Raw genomic sequence first — 18,423 nt, 5'->3', positions numbered from 1 at the left:
GCGGTTCCCTGGTTTATTTCCGGAAACATGGAGGCTGTTGTGGGTGATGTGGTAGCCCCCGAGGACCTTCTGGTGAGTTTATATCATTATAATGCTCTCTATTTCTTGGAAGGCAGGTTGTTACGATTAAAAGACTAATCGACGAAGACAGGCTTCTGCTACACTCGTTATATTGAAATACGTTCAATATTCAGATGTCGGAAGTGTCAGCTAGTGCTAGCTAACGTTAGCTAGCTAACCTTAGCCATGTCGTCACGCAAGTTTACACTTAAATCACATTCTGTAGCCTTGAACCTGTAGCATTCGATTAGTAATTTTAGTATCGCTGGAACATTATAGGCCAATTGTTGAGAACATGGTGAAACCGTCAAAGCAGTTTAACTTACTGCTTACCTCATTGAGAGAGGGAGAAGCAAGGTAAGTCCTGTGACCAGTGACATCATCCCTCCTCTGTTCTACTATCTCTTTTCAAGTATTGTTTGAAGACTCATATTATTGAGCATAGTAACCTGCTATGAATGTGCCATGTCAATATTGCATTCTCGTTGTGTGTAAATATTATAGTTTTTTCTCAATATGAGAAAGAGCTACACCGGTAGTACTATTTCAACATAGTTGTATCTGATTGTAAACGTTTACCAAAGATTGGAATGTATACGTTGATTAGCTAAACGGCAATATTGACTCTCTACATTTAAGGTCAAACATTCTGTCTCAATTTCTTATCAGTGTCTTGAACAACAGAAATGCACAGTTACAAATCCCCACATTTTCCTGCTTTGACTCTCAGAAATTTCAGAAGAAGTACAACGGCGAGCGGTTTAAGGGGCCGGTGTCCAGAGAGACGAAGTTTGAGTATGCCTGGTGTCTGATAAGAAGCAAATTGTCAGACGACATCAAGAAAGGAATTGTGCTGTTGGACGGTGAGCGCAACAACCCCAGAGCGCCTCCGGGCCCCAGGCCTTATAGGAATATCTGGCCTAGATTTCTCATCTTCCCAAGTGTGAGATTACTGCATCTGGAGGAGTTTAATCACCTCAGATGTCATGTCAGCCCAAGGAAGCGTTAGTGTGATGAGCTGCTGAAAGGGTGGATTTTGCAAGGAAATAAGGCCCAGGCAAGATCTGGATAAAAGCATTTTTCTCAGATATCTGGAAGATTAAGGCAGGCAGAATGGGGTGGTGCTAGATTCCTTTATGCTGCGTCCCAGTTGCCTCAGAATTTGAATCTGGGAATGACATCACCCCCGAGATGACCGTGTTCCAGAAACAACAAGGCGAAAAACCCACTTCAGTCTGATCTTAGTTAGCAATACCAGCTCTAGCCAAGTTAGCAATACCAGTTGAACATATTATTTTGCGCATACAAACGCACCATAGCAACATTGTCCACTGATAGAAGTTGGACAGTACTGTGTGTACGACTGATTTAATGAGACACAAATAAGACAGAAGTGCTAAAAACTAGTATTTCTACAGCTTTCACTTATTGTTGATGTGCAGAGCCGCCATCTTGATTTTGAGGTCAATGTTGTGGTTGGGTCAGGTCAGGCTAAGTGAGGTTTCCCTGGGTTTTCCACAGCAGAAATCCCAGTTCAGGGGGGCGTTCCAGATTACATTTTTCCCTGGGAGGTAGGAAACTCAAAAGTTCCAGAGGCAGTTGGAACGCACCATTAGTCCAGGTCCTCCAAATAAATAGTACGATCTTCTACTCACTGGAGGGAGATGGTGAAGACACTCAGAAAGGTCAGAGTGTCTTCAGTACAACCAGATGTGGACAGAGTAGATAACCGGAGAAGCATTACACACACACACACACACACACACAGACACACACACAAAGATCAAAGGAAAGCAACTCTCCACTGGACAGTATAGGTCGCGGATTACATTATCAGTCTGAGCATTATTTTAAAATGCCATTACAGGTACATAGCTGCCCAGCTAGCTCAGTCAGCAAGAGTATAAGACTCTTGATGTCACGGCCATAGGTTATTTCCCCACACTGGGTGCAGCTAAATATTTAATTGTACATGGTACCATGTTAGCATGGTACCTGTTTAATCAGGAGATGCTTGGTGCTTTCCAACAAGGCAAGCCTGAAAGCTATATGGCGGAAAACCCACAACACTTTAATGTTGGTAAACCTTGGGGATCCAAGCTTTAAAGGAACACAGTATGTGGAACATGCAGTATACAAGGGGATCTAGATATATTCTTCTGATGTTGTCACATAATGATCAAGGCGCATACTATAATAGTGCTAATGATCGAGGTTACAGTTACATGACAGGTTTGATGGGTGCCAGGGCTAGACTCAGGACTCACATGCTGGGGGTAAAGGCTGGCGTGAAGGCCAGCGTGTTAGTCCCCAGATCCAAGTGCTCGTCAGGGGGAGTGTGCATTGGTGAGGTGAACGTTGTAGTTTCAGTACAGAGTGTGAATTAATGTGCTGGGATGGATGGCTTTTGATGTAGCCATCCACCAAGGTCATCGCCTGCTGATAGCAGCCACACACATTCCAACACCAGCCTCTGCCCCTAGGGAGCCAGAGAACAGACCAGCCTCTGCCCCTAGGGAACAGTGTCCGTTTGTCCAGAGTCTGTTGACTAAAATGCTATTTAGTTTTAGTAATATTTTAGTCATCTGAATGGTCTTTAGTCTAGTTTTAGTTGACTAAATCAACAGTAGATTTAGTAGACTAAAATTCGAATGGGAGTTTTTTTCAGCGTGAGCCACGACTTTCACAGAAATCTCAGCATTCTGATTGGATCTCTTCCCAAATCGTCCCTCCCTAACATTTGCCTCTTTTTATTTGCCACTGAAAATGTCAGTAGATTTCGTCATAATTTTTGTAATAAATTTGTTTTTATTTAGTTATCGTCTTGTGACAAAATTAGCATTGCTAGGGAGCCAGAGAACAGATGAGCCTCTGTCCCTAGGGAGCCAGTGGAAGGTTTGAAGTGTGGAAGTAGAATGTGGAGAAAAAACACAAGCATTAGTGATATAAGTAAACATCCAGAGTGCCACCTTTCATTGCAGTAGTCCATTTACAGTATATAACCTGACTTCCTTGCAGTAGTCCATGTGTATAACCAGACCGTGGCCTGGTGTGTCTTACAGAGTTGGTTCAGAAGGGATCTAAGGACGACTCCAGAGACTTCCTGTTCTACCTGGCTGTGGCCAACTACAGGCTGAAGGTGAGGGGCCTTACTGGAGCGGAGTGAGGGTGGGGATTGAGACCGTAGGGCGGGGGGGGTTGGGAGCGTGGGCCTGGGGGGGGGGTTGTGGATGCCGATGCTCGTGTCGTCTTTCTCATCTTCTCTCTCGTCGTCTGTCTCATGTCGTCTATCTCATCGTCTGTCTCATGTCGTCTGTCTCATGTCGTCTGTCTCGTCGTCTGTTTCATGTCATCTATCTCATCGTCTGTGTCATGTCGTCTGTCTCGTCGTCTGTCTCATGTCATCTGTCTCAGGAGTATGAGAAGGCCTTGAAGTACATCCGCACGCTGCTGAAGAATGAACCGGGGAACAAGCAGGCCCTGGAGCTGGAGAAGCTCATAGACAAGGCCATGAAGAAAGGTGAGGAGTGAACTGTGGACAGCCAGGCTGGCTCGCAAATAGTGTAAAACTGGGAGATAGGTGGGACTATGTTAAGATAAGCACAGTGATTGATCTTGTGACGTGAAACAACTTGACTGAATTTGACCTGTTTTCACTCAGATGGCCTGGTTGGCATGGCGATTGTTGGGGGAATCGGCCTGGGCGTGGCCGGATTAGCGGGCCTCATCGGATTGGCCGTGTCAAAGGGTGCGAAGTCCTAACAAGGACCGGGGAGGGTCTTGAAGTCGCTGACACACACCCCTCCAAGAAAGACTGACTCAAACTTCTCATAAACAGCAGTTTGAAATGACTGGCTTTACGGAAAATGATGACCCAGCGAATTCCCTCCATGCTAAACTCCTATTGTTGTTGAAATAATGTTCTGGACCTGGTACTACACACTATAAGTGTTTTTGACGATGGCCTTAAATTTACTTTTACATATTTTAACAGGTGTTCTGATTTCAAGTGAATTTGACATTACTGAATCTGACATTGCTTCTCTGTATTCCTACATTTGTGCAGCACTTTGTCACCCGCTTTGTACTTCATAATATATATCATAGAAGAGGTGTGTTTCATAATATATTATATAGAAGATGTATCGTGCAGCTCAACTGAATGGCATTGTATGATTTCCTGACCCCAACATCCAGATCCTAGTTAGCATTATAGCATGTGGGTTTTCTAATTTATTCCTTTATAAAGATGGATTTTGTGTTCGAGTTTATTGTCACTGTCTGTTTTACTCATTTTGATACAGAATAAATATAGGATTTTTGGGAAGTGTTGTAGGTTTATGGGTAAGTGCTGTATGGTGGTGTACCAAGCCAATATCTCTGTCCCCATTGTGACGTATTTGGTTGTAGGTCAGTGGTTTTGTTACCAGGGGCCATCAGGTGTTAAGGTACGCAGCATAGAGACATTGTAATAGTGGAACCTGATAGTGCTTTGGAAGTGGGCAGCTTTTGGACCAGATTGTCAAGCTAGAGCGCCCAGGAGAGCGAGAGCCTTGCATGTAGAGCAGCAACCTCTTCATCAGTTCTGATATTCGGCCTGACTCACCATAACGATGTGTTTTGTACAGAACATAATTAACTCAATAACTCAGGATGTGTCTGCCTAGTGCCTGCTTACTAACATGACTAATAATTAGGCCATTGATCAGATATGATTCACCTAAATATACATAATATATGTCAATACCCATGTATCTGTGTGTATGTTTGTCTCTGAGATTGTGTTTGAATCCTTATCTGCTTAATGAGGTCACATAGTGTCAAACAGAAAACGTGCCTAGCCGCCCTACTTGAGTTAGTGTGGGCCTGCTCTTCACATGCACCCTTCCTTCCTTCCCTTCTTTCTTCTCTCCTTCGCCTGGATTCATATCAGACCAGTGACTTCTCAAAGAAGTGGTTAAGAAAGGATGCGTTTGAAGAGTATTCAAACAGGTGCCAGACTCGTGATGGTTTTACAACAGGCAGGATTATGGTTTCTATTAGTTACGTGGTCTTATCAGCGGCCCGGGATGTTACACATTAACCATCATGACATGACCGAAACTCCCCGTGACAAAGCGGCGGGCACGAAAACTCTCATTTGTTGTCGAGGTGATGAGGGCCTTGAGAGAAAGTTTCACAATTGTGTCTCATTGATTTGTTCACTTACACATTCATCACAATTCCACAGATAGTCCCTATAACCCTGCAAACTGTCTGGAATCATGTAGAACATCCAATATTGATAAATACCCAGGTAGTTTGGAATCAACTAGCCAGTCTTCTCTCAATGGATAAACCAATAGGCTGCTAATATACTTTAGGTCTGCGTTACCCTTATCATGTTACAAGCATCTCTTATTCTTCTTTCAGAGATGGGTGGTTTTAGATACAGGAACACAACGTGTTGTGCATCATGTTTTATTGCTGTTCATATGAAACATGTTAGATATAGATATCTATATTAGGCTTTATAGGCCATGTTTTCTTGAATAATTTAGAATTGCATTGTACATGCACAGGTACTAAGGAACCAGCGACAACACTGATATCTCAATCTTGATCCTAGAGGCAAAATGTCCTTTCTCCCTGTCATAAGACAATTTAATTATTAGATTCACCTGTTTCCATTATTGTCCTGGCTAACCATTTAAGGGCCTGTCCCAATTGCTGTTGATTTAGCGCTGTTTAGTGCTCAGCTTGGGTTCAGCATATCTTAAGAGTCCCTATTGAGAAACGGGTCTAGACTAACTTTAACCCCAGCCTATCTGCATCCTGCCCAGAGCATGGGCTGGTGATTTACCCAGCACACATGCATCACACTCTGTTTAAATAGTCGTTATTGCTTTGAGTTCTAGAAAGTAATGTAATCTTCTACTAAAAAGTCACATGAAAAAACACAAACAATTTTGTTAGCACCATAAAGGCCCCAGAGACATTCGGTCTAAATGCAAAAAAAAGCTCAAACAAGCCAAGCTGTCTCAGGGAGCTATAAAACAGGCCTTTGGCAAACAGCTCAGCCATAAAATGAGAATTTTATAATGGGGCAGAATCCATCTTCTGTCTGAGGAAGTCAGGTGTGGGCATGGTGGCCAGGCTAGGTACTGTAACCAGTCTTAGGTGCTCCCCTTTTTAATTCTTATTCTGATTGAGTAGTGGAGGGAGGATGTGTGATTAGGGTTTTAATAGGGTGTCTGGATTGTTGTTGCCTCTATACTCTTGTTTCTAAGAATGAATTTATAGAGCAGAGTGAACTTTAAGCTACGTTTCAGCCTGGGACAAAATGTATTCATAATTTTCCTTTATTTCGTAACGGCAGTTCCGGTACCTCAACAACAAAACAATCACTTCTCACATGCTTGCCAAAACCTGATGAGGGTTTGCAACAGATTTATTGACTATCTTATATTTGCTGGACCGACTTGGCCCGCCTCTTGACCTTCACACAAATGAGTTTGCAGATTTCAAATCACCCCAACACGACAAAACCCTGTCAACAAGTAAGATTAAGCATTAATCATTGTTCTAAAAGGGGCCATGTTAGAATGGTTCCTGTTCCCGGTCATGCTGATGTATGTGAAAACTGACTGTACAGACCTTCAACTAACCAATGGGTGGGGTCACTTGGCAGTTGGCACTTTGTTGGGCAGTTTTAGTCGCTTTGCTCTAGTTGACCTTGATGCTATAATACATGATAACGGAACAATAAAACCGGTAAAATCTGACGTTTTACGTTACGTTACATAGTGATGTAAGTTGTGGCACAAATCTGCAATGCATCTTAATGGAATATATCTATCATGTCTATAATCTTTTAAATTAAATTTGGACGTAAATATTCAGAAACCAATCAGAACTAAGGATTTTATATTAGAGACAGATATTAAAGATATGAATAATATTAATTTAAAAGGACATGTTTTGTCCAACTGACATGCATGAAAACATAAACAAATCGCTGTGATCTAGGGCTCGGAGCGACCATTGGACCTTCAGCCTGCCTACCGATGATAAACACCTGTGCAGTTTCAGGGTGTAAAATGCAAAAGAGAGATAGAGAGGGGGTGGAGAGAGAGAGAGACCAGGTATGATCAGTCATTGAGCATATGTGGTGATTACAGCATTTCACTGCCAACCTGACACAGTCCAGATCCAGCAGGAACACAGAAACTTGACAGCTTTTTAAATCATCTGAAGAATCAAATTGAATAGGATTAAACAAGGCCACAGCCAGAAAAGGCTCTACACTTTGATATAGACTTTTAGTCTTTGTTTATTTTGAATCTGGGAGAGTTGAAGCAGGAGTGGAGGAATGGATCCTATAGTGGAGGTTGTGGCTCTGCTCCTGGGGTTCATAGGATGGGTGTTGGTGGGGATAGGAATATCCAACCGTTACTGGAAGAGCTCCACTGTCGATGGGAATGTTATCACCACCTCCACCATCTATGAGAACCTGTGGATGTCCTGCGCCACAGACTCCACTGGGGTCCACAACTGCCGAGAGTTTCCCTCTCTACTTGCCCTGAATGGTATGACCACGTTGTGAGAATATCGTCAGTGTACCATCCCTTCAGGCTCAACAGAACATGTATGTAGTTTGGATTTAGCATCCATTATGTTTTTTGAGAAGGTTGGTGCACGCTTACATTTTGTATCATCTTACATTATTGCAATTCAGTGGATAATGCTAAGTAATAATCTCCAAAACACACACACTGAATTTGTCTGACATTTGACATTCATTTGAAATTTTGAGGGAGGAAACACTGTTTTAAAATCATGCTATCAACGGTCCCTAAAACCTAAACAAGTCATGGTAGCTGAACCATTTTTTTTTTATATTTGCAATAATTTTTTTGTCATCAAATTCAGAGTTATTTATCTTGTGAATACAGTCCACAATAATTCATTGTTGTATGATACATTTTTATGTAATTAATGTTTTTTCATGTTCTTCCCAGGTTATATCCAGGCATCGCGAGCCCTGATGATCGCCTCAATTGTCTTTGGTACGATTGGTCTAGTGGCCACCCTGATAGGCATGCAGTGCTCTAAAGCTGCAGGAGACAACTACGTTCTCAAGGGGAGAATCGCTGGTGTCGGTGGTGTCTTTTTCTTGCTTCAAGGTAAAAGAGCATTCACACATATTATACACAATTTCATAATCATGTAAATATTATCATTTCATATTAGTGTCACATATTATGTGAGAAATGATGCAATTCCTTTCTCTTACTCTCAAAAAGGCCTTTGCACTATGATCTCTGTGTCTTGGTACGCCTTCAATATCACCCAGGACTTCTTTGATCCATTCTATCCTGGGACAAAGTAAGTGTGATCGAGCTTATGGTACACTACTGCCCTCTACTGTGTTTGGGACCACAGAACTTCAGGCATATATGGTTTATACAGTCTCTAGTTCAGACACACTACAGTATTTTAAAATCCTATGGTGTGTGTGTGTGTGTGTGTGTGTGTGTATGTGTGTGTGTTTGTCTGTGTGTGTGTGTGTGGGGTGTGTGTTACAGGTATGAGATTGGAGAGGGACTGTACATCGGCTGGTGCTCTGCTGTGCTTGCTATCGCTGGAGGGGCGTGCCTGACCTGCTCCTGCAAGATGGGCACCGAAGAGAAACAGTGAGTGAACTGTGTGTGTGTGTGTGTGACGTTTGGTTAATAAATGTTCAGACTTTTGGTCTTCATCACTCTTCCTCTCCTCCTCTTCCTCAGTCCGTACCCTTACCAGCCCAGGGGTACCGTCTACTCCGCACCCGCCCCAACTCAGAGTCAAGCTGCCAGCACCTACGGCCGAAACGCATATGTGTGAGGAACAAACGTACCTTGTGGGTCACCTTTGTTCATCATTATCTGAATGTACATGTGGAAGCAGTATTCCCACACAGGCAAAGCCAAGTCACACTTGTACTAGAGATGCGCCATTGAAGTAGGCTTAACTTTGGTCAGAGAAAGCAGCAGTCCTGAGGTTTGTAGAGCTACATGACAGCTTTATTGTATACTGTACTAGTACTAATCACAAATATTGATTTGGTAGAACTGAAAACTGTGTCAGGATTATTTGCCGATGCACCTCACACTTGTATACATTTTTTTCTAGGAAATGCACAGTGAACAAAGCTGTTTTATGATTGATGTTATCTTGTCATTGTGGTGGGCATCAGGCTACTTTACCTTAACGATCAGGTAATGTGTGTTTGAAGAAACCAAATCATTTGTTGATCTGTTGATGTACAAACTTCTACACATTTCATAGGGGAAGGTCAAAAGCAGCAGATTCAGACCTGATTTTATTGATGTTTGTGTTATTGAGATGTTCTGTATTGTTGTTTATAGTTTTATATGTGTATGAGAAGTGATGGGCCAATGTGAATACTCAGATTAATAGGTGAATTCTGAAGCTTGTTTGTTTTTTATACAATAGCGCACAATACAATTCTTTATAGTTAAAATTCACAATCTCAATTCTGTTGTATAATGTATACATATATATTAGGGCTGTCAAACTATTAAAACGTAATCTAATTAATTCATTATCTATAATTAATTAATCATAGTTAATCGCAAATTGATCGGATATCCATTTTTTGCTGGAATAGACCCCAAATGAATATTTTTCAATTCCAATACATTACATTATTGTGGCTTTGTGATTTAGTCAGGGGCCTTAGGGCAATATAAGGGCCGTTTGGTTCAGATTCTTCCAAAAGCACCACATTTGGCCCAGATGTTGTCCCTACCATACTTAATCCAATTTTGCCGTTAGCCAAGATGGGCGCCCCTCGGGGCAGCCATATTGACAAAAATCCAATATGGCTGCCACCCTAAAAAACGAAAAGGGTTAGAATCATAAATGATACCACTTTCTAGGGGTTTTCTGGGTCGTATAATCTGATTCTGATGTTATTTCAATTATATGAGGTCAAGTTTACCCCTTAAAGGTAATTTTGGGGTCAAATCCAGTGCTTCTGGTCCGTCATCCTAGATTCTACCTCCAAAAAGTATTTTTCATTATAAACTGTACATGTATATGTCACATGAGTTTGACATCTCATCATTTGATGTTTTGGGGTCAAATTCAGCTTATTTTTATTTATTCATTATTATTATTTTCGGCAATAATATTTTGCTCTATAAAGTTAGATTTCCGAACTTGTCTATTAGAGACAGGGGAGGGGACAAAACAGGACTTACAGTAACATCATCTATCTTTGGTAATTAGTCCAAAGTAGAAGAAGAAGAAGAGGAAGAAGCACTGTACAGTAGGTCTACTGGAGATTCATTGTAAATATTAAAGACAGGCAAGTTGAAAGTAATGTTAGCAAAGTGCTTGAATGTTGTGATAGAGAACATACAGTAGTCAAATTGGTGTCTGGTTATAGTTCTGTGGTGTGAATACTGTCAAAGAATGTTAGCTGACATTGTTCACAAGATAGCTAGCTAGCTAGCTAGCTCAGAGATTATCAGATAGCTAGCTCAGAGATTACTGGCTAATGTTATCTCTCTGAGCAAACTTTAGTCTGCTTACACACTTGGCAGCTAACAAGCTGACTGTAGCACTTTTAAAGTAACGTTAGTCACTGTTTCCCTGTCTGATAGAATTTAGCATTATGGTATATTTACAGTACATTTATGTGCTGTTAGTTGAAGCATTGGAACTAGGCATGTTTAAGGAGTAGTAAAGGGAAAATGCATGTTGGTGCTCTGACATCAAATTCGCCGCAAAGTATGAATCCTGTAGGGTTTAATTGATCATTTTATGAAATCCATTGACTTGTATTGAAGCGACCGTTGTAGATGTGTAGATCAATCCGCGGAGGGGATTCAGGAAACGGAACTACTTACGGTAGCTATTGTTATTGTTTATGTTGCTAGGCTACCTAGTTTGCGGAAGTTTACACACGTATGTGCTGCAACTAAATAGTTCTATGCTAAATATTTAAAAAAGCCTTTCCAGATGAACTAGAATCTTACTTTATGGCGAATTATATGTCAGAATGCCAACTAACACCTCAGTGAGTTTCTTGTCTCTGAAATTGAGAGTTTAACATGTTTTTTGAATGATTTTTCAAGGTGCCCACCCACATCCATTGGATGACCAAAACGGTGGTAGAGCAATTATCAGACTTTCTCAAAAGTGCTAGTTTTGTCAATGTTTTGATCTGAACCATTGTATATGATCATAAATAACCTTAAAACAGAGCTAAACATGCATTTTCCCTTTACTACTCCGTTAATAGTTAATCGACTATCGATTAATTGCCGATAAGAATTCACTCGAGTAAGATTTGGTTACTCGATTAATTGCTTGTTAATGGAACAGAACTTTTTTTTTTTACAAACGTTTTCCAAGGGAGTTGCGTGAAATGTAATCATGATTTACGGTCTGACTGCACATGAGGGCGCCCCGCCATGTAGTGAAGGCTAATTGGGATGGCGGGAAATTTCAACGACACAGCGGAAGAGGACAAAGAAGCGAGCAAAGCGCAGTCCGGCGCAGGACGTTCTTATCAATTAATCGACTATCGTTAGTTAAGGTTAACAGTTATCGATTAATGAAATTCCTTGAAAATTTAAACCCTAATTGGAACTGTTGTGGAAATCTGTTTTTCCATAGATACAATTTATTTATCTAAGAAAACAGCCAGGTTTAGGTGAGAGAGTAAGGTCAAATGATGTTACCTCACTGCATAGCCCACAGAAACTCATTATTCAATTAGAATAATGTTATAAATTAATATGGATTATTTGGTATGTTTGCCTTTTCGTTGACAGTACAAAGAGGGAGAGAGGAAGATAGAGAAGGAGAGAGAGAGCAGGATGGAATGGCACACACAGAGAGAGAAAGAACCAGGTGAGAAAGTGGACAGTTAGTCAAGTCTGCACATAATAACTAAGCAATGTATATTGATATACTGTTATCGTTATTATTTTTGCATGTGTGCTTTGCTTCAATGTTGAGAAAACAAAGATGGCACTGGTACATGGCAGCCACTATGGACAACTCTAAGTGACGCGTCAGCAGCATGTGGCCTTCTTGTGCACTGCGGCTGCCTCAAGGCATGCACAGGAAGGTGCAAATGCTACCGTACCGGTGTCAGATGCACAGTCCTCTGCAAATGCGAAGGCGGGTGCCTTAATAACAGTGACGATAACTACAGCCTCCATCTGCCCTCCGGCTCTGCCCTGCACCTCTCCTGACCCTGCCTGCCCTGCTCCACCCTCAGCACGGTAAAGCCTCTCCTGACCCTGTTGACTATTTGATCTACATTTCTTTCCGCCCTAAGCCTCTTGGATTCCCTCGCAGTGTGCCTGCCTGCCTGCTGTCTGCTTGTCAGCCACCGTGTCTGCCTGTCAGTCTGCTTGCTAGACCGCCTACCTGCCTGTTCATTAAGAAAATGTTGGGAAAATGTATTTCTCTGTTCAGATCTCTTATTTCAATAAAAGTTCTTCCTGAATATAATCCTTACTGGTTTCTTTAGTGACCTTGAGGGTTAAACGTCAAATAATGAGATATCAAACTAATGTGACATATACATACAGATTATAATGAGAAACTCTTTTGGAGGTAGAATCTGGGATGACAAACACTGAATTTGGCCATAAAACGACCTTTATGCTCACTTTGAGGGGTAAACCTGACCTCAAATAATTGAAAGAACATCAGAATGAGATTCTACGACCCAGAAAAACCCTAAAAAGTGGTATTATTTATTATTCTAATCCTTTTCGGTTTTTGCGGAGACGGCCATATTGAATTTTGACCACATGGCGGCCCCATGGGTCCATGTGTCCGTTCGTAGTATGAGATTTAGGCCAATCAGGAGTCACCAATACCATTGCACGCCAGCATTAGAGGGCAGGCATGAGGAAAACATGGCCGGCTTCAGACAGCTCTATCTCAATAAGTTTAAATGTCATAGCCTAGACATTAACACTGTAGGAATCCTGGGAACCAGGTGAACATATGTCCATGTAATTACCAACTACCACTAGAGAGGAGCATGGTTTTCAAACAACACTGAATATTTCAAAGACTATGTAGGTTATCTGAAGAATCAAACTGAACATGATCGAACAAGGCCACAGCAAGAAAGGCTTCGATATAGACTTTTAATCTTTGTTTATTTTGAATCTGAGAAAGTTGAAGCAGTAGTGAAGGAGGAATGGATCCTATAGTGGAGGTTGTGGCTCTGCTGCTGGGGTTCTTAGGATGGGTGATGGTCTGGATAGGAATATCAAACCGTTACTGGAAGAGCTCCACCGTCGACGGAAGCATCATCACCACCACCATATATGAGAACCTGTGGATGGCCTGCGGATGTAGCTTCACAACTGTAGGAGTAGTGACAAGTTGGAAAACGGGTATGAATTTGAAATTACCAACGACCACTAGAGTGGAGCATGGTTTTCTAACAACACTGAATATTTAAAAACTTATAAATGCAGCCACTTCAATACATGTTGTGTGTCTGTTCATACCATAAGATTTAGACCAATCATAAATCGCCATTACCGTTACACACCAGCACTAAAGGGCAGTTAGAGATTGCTCATAAACTAGCACCGCTTACGTCACCACGTGGGTGTGATTTTTTATTAATCGTCTTACAGTAATGATACACAACACACGCACACATAGCGGCGACACCAAGAACACACACGCATGCAGGAGCAGAAATTGTATCCTCTGCGTTTCTCCTGTCAAAGTTCTTCTCTCCAGTTGGCACCCTCATCAGGTGCGCCCGGAGACCAAGTCCATGTGCTCATGTCCGAGTCCTGGTCAGGGCAGGAGAGCGATCTGTTTTGCATGTTTGTTAATTTTTATATTGGGGTTCTATGTGGAGGAAACCCATTTGAGCACTGGGAGAACATGCAAACTCCACACAGAAAGTCCCAGGGCCGGACTGGGGAAAAAATTCAGACAGGGAAATTAGCCCCAGTCAGGCCACTTTTTAAGCCGGATCCTACCCCCCAAAAAATATAAATTATCTGTCATCTTATCATAACTGTAAACGTGAAAAGAGCGGCTTTCCCGCTTTCCGATTATAAATCATAAACTGTTGGCGGGTGGGGGGGGGGGTCTTCTAGCTATTTTGTTTTTTTGGGGGGGGGTGGGTGGGAGGGGTCTTCTAGCCAGTTAGCACACCAATCCACCGTGACACACACAATATCATGATTTTTGTAGTAGCATGCCTAGTATTAGTAGTAGGCTAGTAGGTGTAGGTGGTAGGCTAGGCTTTATTATTGACCCCTTGTGAAGCTTGGGGGCTTTCTTCCTGTTTGTGCCAGAAGAATATCTGAAGCTTCGGGGCATTGAAAACGGAGAACACAATGTTTTGTGTAAGTCAACGCCTCATTGATTTAATACACGCCTGTGTTCATTGTGGTCTTCTGATGTTCCTGTTCACTGATTGAAGTGCACGATACCCAATTTTCCAATGTTGCCATGCCAGTAAACAGTCATATGAAGGCAGTATAAAGTTTCAGTCGACTGAAGAATGTAATGACTGATTATACAACTTCTAGTTCATCAGGTATGATCAGTCATTGAGCACATCTGGTGATTACAGCATTTCACTGCTAATCTGACAAAGTCGAGAACCACCACTGGAAGAGCTCCACCGTCGACGGAAGCATCATCACCACTACCATATATGAGAACCTGTGGATTGCCTGCGGATGTAGCTTCAAAATTGTAGGAGTAGTGACAAGTTGGAAATTGAAATTACCAACTGCCACTAGAGTGGAGCTCTGAACATTCTGTCATTCGTGTGAATGGGGAGCATGATTTTCAAACAACACTGAATATTTCAAAAACTATAAAGGGCATTGTTTAGATATTTAAATGTTGTGTATAATATGTGAAAGTACTGTGAAAATTGTAGGAATGACAGATAGGGTAAGAGCCAATAAATCGTCACTGAGCATATTCCTATATATTAGTGGAATGGTAATCTTCACTGGGCATATTCCTATATATTAATGGAATGGTAATCTTCACTGGGCATATTCCTATATATTAGTGGAATGGTAATCTTCACTGGGCATATTCCTATATGCCAGTGGAATGGAAATCTTCACTGAATATGTTCCTAAACACATATGTCGGTGAAAAGACATCAATTGTCTGAGGGAACTGACCATTGATGTAGGAAATCTTCACTGAACACAATGACGTTTGGTGTGCGTCAACGCCTCGTTGATTTAACAAACACCTGTGTTCATTGTGAACTTCAGATATTTCTGTTCACTGATTGAAGGGCACGATTTATAATGTTGCCATGCCAATAAAATGACCTATGAAGGAGTATAAAGTTTCAGTCGATTGCCGAATATAATGCCTGATTATACAACTTCTAGTTCATCAGGTATGGTCAGTCATTGAGCATATCTGGTTATTACAGCACTTCACTGCCAGCCTGACAGTCGAGATCCAGCAGGAACAGAGAAGCGTGGCAGCTTTTTAAATCATCTGAAGAATCAAACTGAATACAATCGAACAAGGCCACAGCAAGAAAAGGTTCTACACTTTGATAAAGATTTTTAGTCTGTTTATTTTGAATCTGAGAGAGCTGAAGCAGGAGTGGAGGAGGAATGGATCCTATAGTGGAGGTTGTGGCTCTGCTGCTGGGGTTCATAGGATGGGTAATGGTGGGGATAGGAATATCCAACCGTTACTGGAAGAGCTCCACTGTCAACGGGAGCGTCATCACCACCTCCACCATATATCAGAACCTGTGGGTGGCCTGTGCCACGGACTCCACTGGGGTCCACAGCTGCCACAAGTACTCCTCTCTACTTGCCCAGAAAGGTACAGTATGACCACGTTGAGATGTAGTTCCTCTCGCTACTCTCCCTGAATGGTTTGACCACGTTATGAGAATATTGTCAGTGTACCATCCATCCCTTTAGGCTCAACAGTAAATGTTTGTAGTTTGGATTTAGCATACATTATTTTTTTTAGAAGGTTTGTAGTGCAACTTTTTATGATACATTTTGTACCATTGCAATTCATTGGACAATGATAATAATCTACAAAATATGTATGCACTCTGAATTTCTGACATTTGACATGCATTTGAATTTTTGAGGAAGGAAACACTGCCTTAAAATCATGCTATCAACCTCACAGGTAACAAGTCATGATAGTTTTAATTAATATTTTCAATCATTTTACTGTCATCAGATTCAGAAAATTTAATCAAATTCAGGTATTTATTTCTAAGCGGTGCAGCTTGTCATGCCAAACAGTGTCCGGGCTGTCAAAATATGTCCGGGTAAAAGGTCTGTTTGTCTAATAACTTTTTTTTTGCTTCTAGCTCACTTGTGATGTCAGTAAACATATAATATTGACGTTTCTAGTTCATTGGAACGTAAAATACATCTATAGAATGGCTAAATCTCATCCACAAACATAGCTACTTTGAGCTGGTAGCTAACACTGGGGGCTAGCTAGCTGGCTAGCTAGAACCAGCTCCCAAGTAGCTAGCGTTTGTGGATGAGAATGAACAATTCTATAGACTATATAGATTTTTCTTTCAAATTAATTAGAAACATCAATATTATGTTTACTGTACTAAATGTATCATAATACGAATGTTTTTACATGTTTGGCATGGCTCAGACATAAGCATTCCCCTGGCGCTTGTTTTCAGTGTTCCCACAGAGGAATATGTGCAAGTCATGCCAAACACCTAAAAATATTCAGATTTCATTCAATTTACATAAATTTCACAGGAGAGCATACTGAGACTGGTAAGATTAAAGTCTGTGCTTCCAATCTCAGAAAAGCACATTCATCATAGTTTTTCCAATGCATTTATGTATGCCCCATTGACTTCCATTGTAGCCCAGTGAGAGCCTGCATAAAACTGCAGCTAGCACAATACTGGAACGATCAGTGAAATGATGGTCTCTATATTTCAGGATCATTATAGACAGACCACAAATAGGGCTAAATGTCCAAAATAGCACACAACCCCTTTAATGTTTTTTTCTTGTTCTTCACAGGTTATATCCATGCATCTCGAGCCCTAATGATCGCATCAATCGTCTTAAGTACGATTGGTCTAGTGGCCACCCTGATAGGCATTCAGTGCTCCAAAGCTGTCGGAGACAACTACGTTCTCAAGGGGAGAATCGCTGGTGTCGGTGGTGTCTTTTTCTTGCTTCAAGGTAAAAGAACATTCACACATATTATACACAATTTCATAATCATGTAAATATTATAATTATAATATTAACCACTGTGTTAAGGTTATGGCTATCTGGTCATTGGCATTATGATAAAATGATGAAATTCGTTTCTCTTACTCTCAAAAAGGCCTTTGCACTATGATCTCTGTGTCTTGGTACGCCTTCAATATCACCCAGGACTTCTTTGATCCATTCTTTCCTGGGACAAAGTAAGTGTGATCGAGTTTATGGTACACTCTCTACTGTGTTTGGGACCACAAAGCTACAGGCATATTATGGTTTATATAGTCTTCAGTCTCTAGTACAGACACACTACGGTATTTAAACATCCTGTGCTGTGTGTGTGTCTGTGTGTGTGTGTGTGTGTATGTGTGTGTGTTATAGGTATGAGTTTGGTGTGGGCCTCTACATCAGCTGGTGCTCTGCTGTACTTGCCATCGCTGGAGGGGCGTGCCTGACCTGCTCCTGCAAGATGGGCACCGAAGAGAAACAGTGAGTGAACTGTGTGTGTGTGTGTGTGTGTGTGTGTGTGTGTGTGTGCGTGCGTGCGTGTGTGACGTTTGGTTAATAAATGTTCAGGCTTTTGGTCTTCATCACTCTTCCTCTCCTCCTCTTCCCCAGTCCGTACCCTTACCATCCCAGGGGTACCGTCTACTCCGGACCCGCCCCAACTCGGAGTCAAGCTGCCAGCACCTACGGCCGAAACGCATATGTGTGAGGAACAAACGTACCTTGTGGGTCACCTTCATCCATCATTATCTGAATGCACTTGTGGAAGCAGTATTCCCACACAGGCGAAGCCAAGTCACACTTGTAGTAGAGATGCGCCATTGAAGTAGGCTTAACTTTGGTCAGAGAAAGCAGCAGTCCTGAGGTTTGTAGAGCTAGGAGATATGAAAGCTCTATTGTATACTGTACTAGAACTAATCACACGTATTCATTTGGTAGCATTGAAAACTGTGTCAGGATTATTTGCCGATGCACCTTACACTTGTATACACACATTCTAGGAAATGCACAGTGAACAAAGCTGTTTAATGATTGATGTTATCTGGTCATTGTGGTGGGCATCTGTCTACTGTACCTTGACAATCAGGTAATGTGTGTTTGA

At 41.6% G+C, this 18,423-nt stretch overlaps 3 protein-coding genes across 3 annotated transcripts; all 3 read left to right on the top strand.

Annotated features, from left to right (window-relative positions):
• Positions 1 to 4,326, top strand: fis1 (fission, mitochondrial 1). Its single transcript, XM_084451909.1, has 5 exons — positions 1 to 72; positions 791 to 923; positions 3,123 to 3,199; positions 3,475 to 3,580; positions 3,722 to 4,326. Exons 1-5 carry the CDS (start codon positions 28 to 30, stop codon positions 3,820 to 3,822), a joined length of 462 nt encoding a protein of 153 aa, XP_084308035.1. The 5' UTR covers positions 1 to 27; the 3' UTR covers positions 3,823 to 4,326.
• A 3,085-nt stretch (positions 4,327 to 7,411) lies between these two features.
• On the top strand, positions 7,412 to 8,925 carry LOC311320570 (claudin-15-like; the record flags this gene model as incomplete). The annotated part of the gene is made up of 5 exons (XM_084452350.1): positions 7,412 to 7,628; positions 8,061 to 8,225; positions 8,346 to 8,427; positions 8,628 to 8,735; positions 8,829 to 8,925. The coding sequence occupies 5 exons, from the start codon at positions 7,412 to 7,414 to the stop codon at positions 8,923 to 8,925; spliced, it is 669 nt and encodes a 222-aa protein (XP_084308476.1).
• A 6,785-nt stretch (positions 8,926 to 15,710) lies between these two features.
• LOC311320571 (claudin-15-like) lies at positions 15,711 to 18,030 on the top strand (the record flags this gene model as incomplete). Its single annotated transcript, XM_084452351.1, has 5 exons — positions 15,711 to 15,927; positions 17,127 to 17,291; positions 17,440 to 17,521; positions 17,697 to 17,804; positions 17,934 to 18,030. The coding sequence occupies 5 exons, from the start codon at positions 15,711 to 15,713 to the stop codon at positions 18,028 to 18,030; spliced, it is 669 nt and encodes a 222-aa protein (XP_084308477.1).
• Between the last annotated feature and the right edge of the window lie 393 nt (positions 18,031 to 18,423).

The sequence above is a fragment of the Borostomias antarcticus genome (genome assembly GCF_949987555.1).
Source record: "Borostomias antarcticus genome assembly, chromosome: 17".
NCBI classification, from domain to species: Eukaryota; Metazoa; Chordata; class Actinopteri; order Stomiiformes; family Stomiidae; genus Borostomias; species Borostomias antarcticus.
The sequence above is the reverse complement of the archived record's forward strand: the minus strand, read 5'-3'. Positions and strand labels throughout refer to the sequence as shown.

Excerpts from the sequence above, each read along its gene's own strand:
- fis1 (XM_084451909.1), top strand. The coding sequence starts at position 28 with ATGGAGGCTGTTGTGGGTGATGTGGTAGCCCCCGAGGACCTTCTG. Across the intron at positions 924-3,122 it reads AGGAATTGTGCTGTTGGACG|AGTTGGTTCAGAAGGGATCT; the intron begins GTGAGCGCAACA and ends TGTGTCTTACAG. Across the intron at positions 3,200-3,474 it reads TGGCCAACTACAGGCTGAAG|GAGTATGAGAAGGCCTTGAA; the intron begins GTGAGGGGCCTT and ends CATCTGTCTCAG.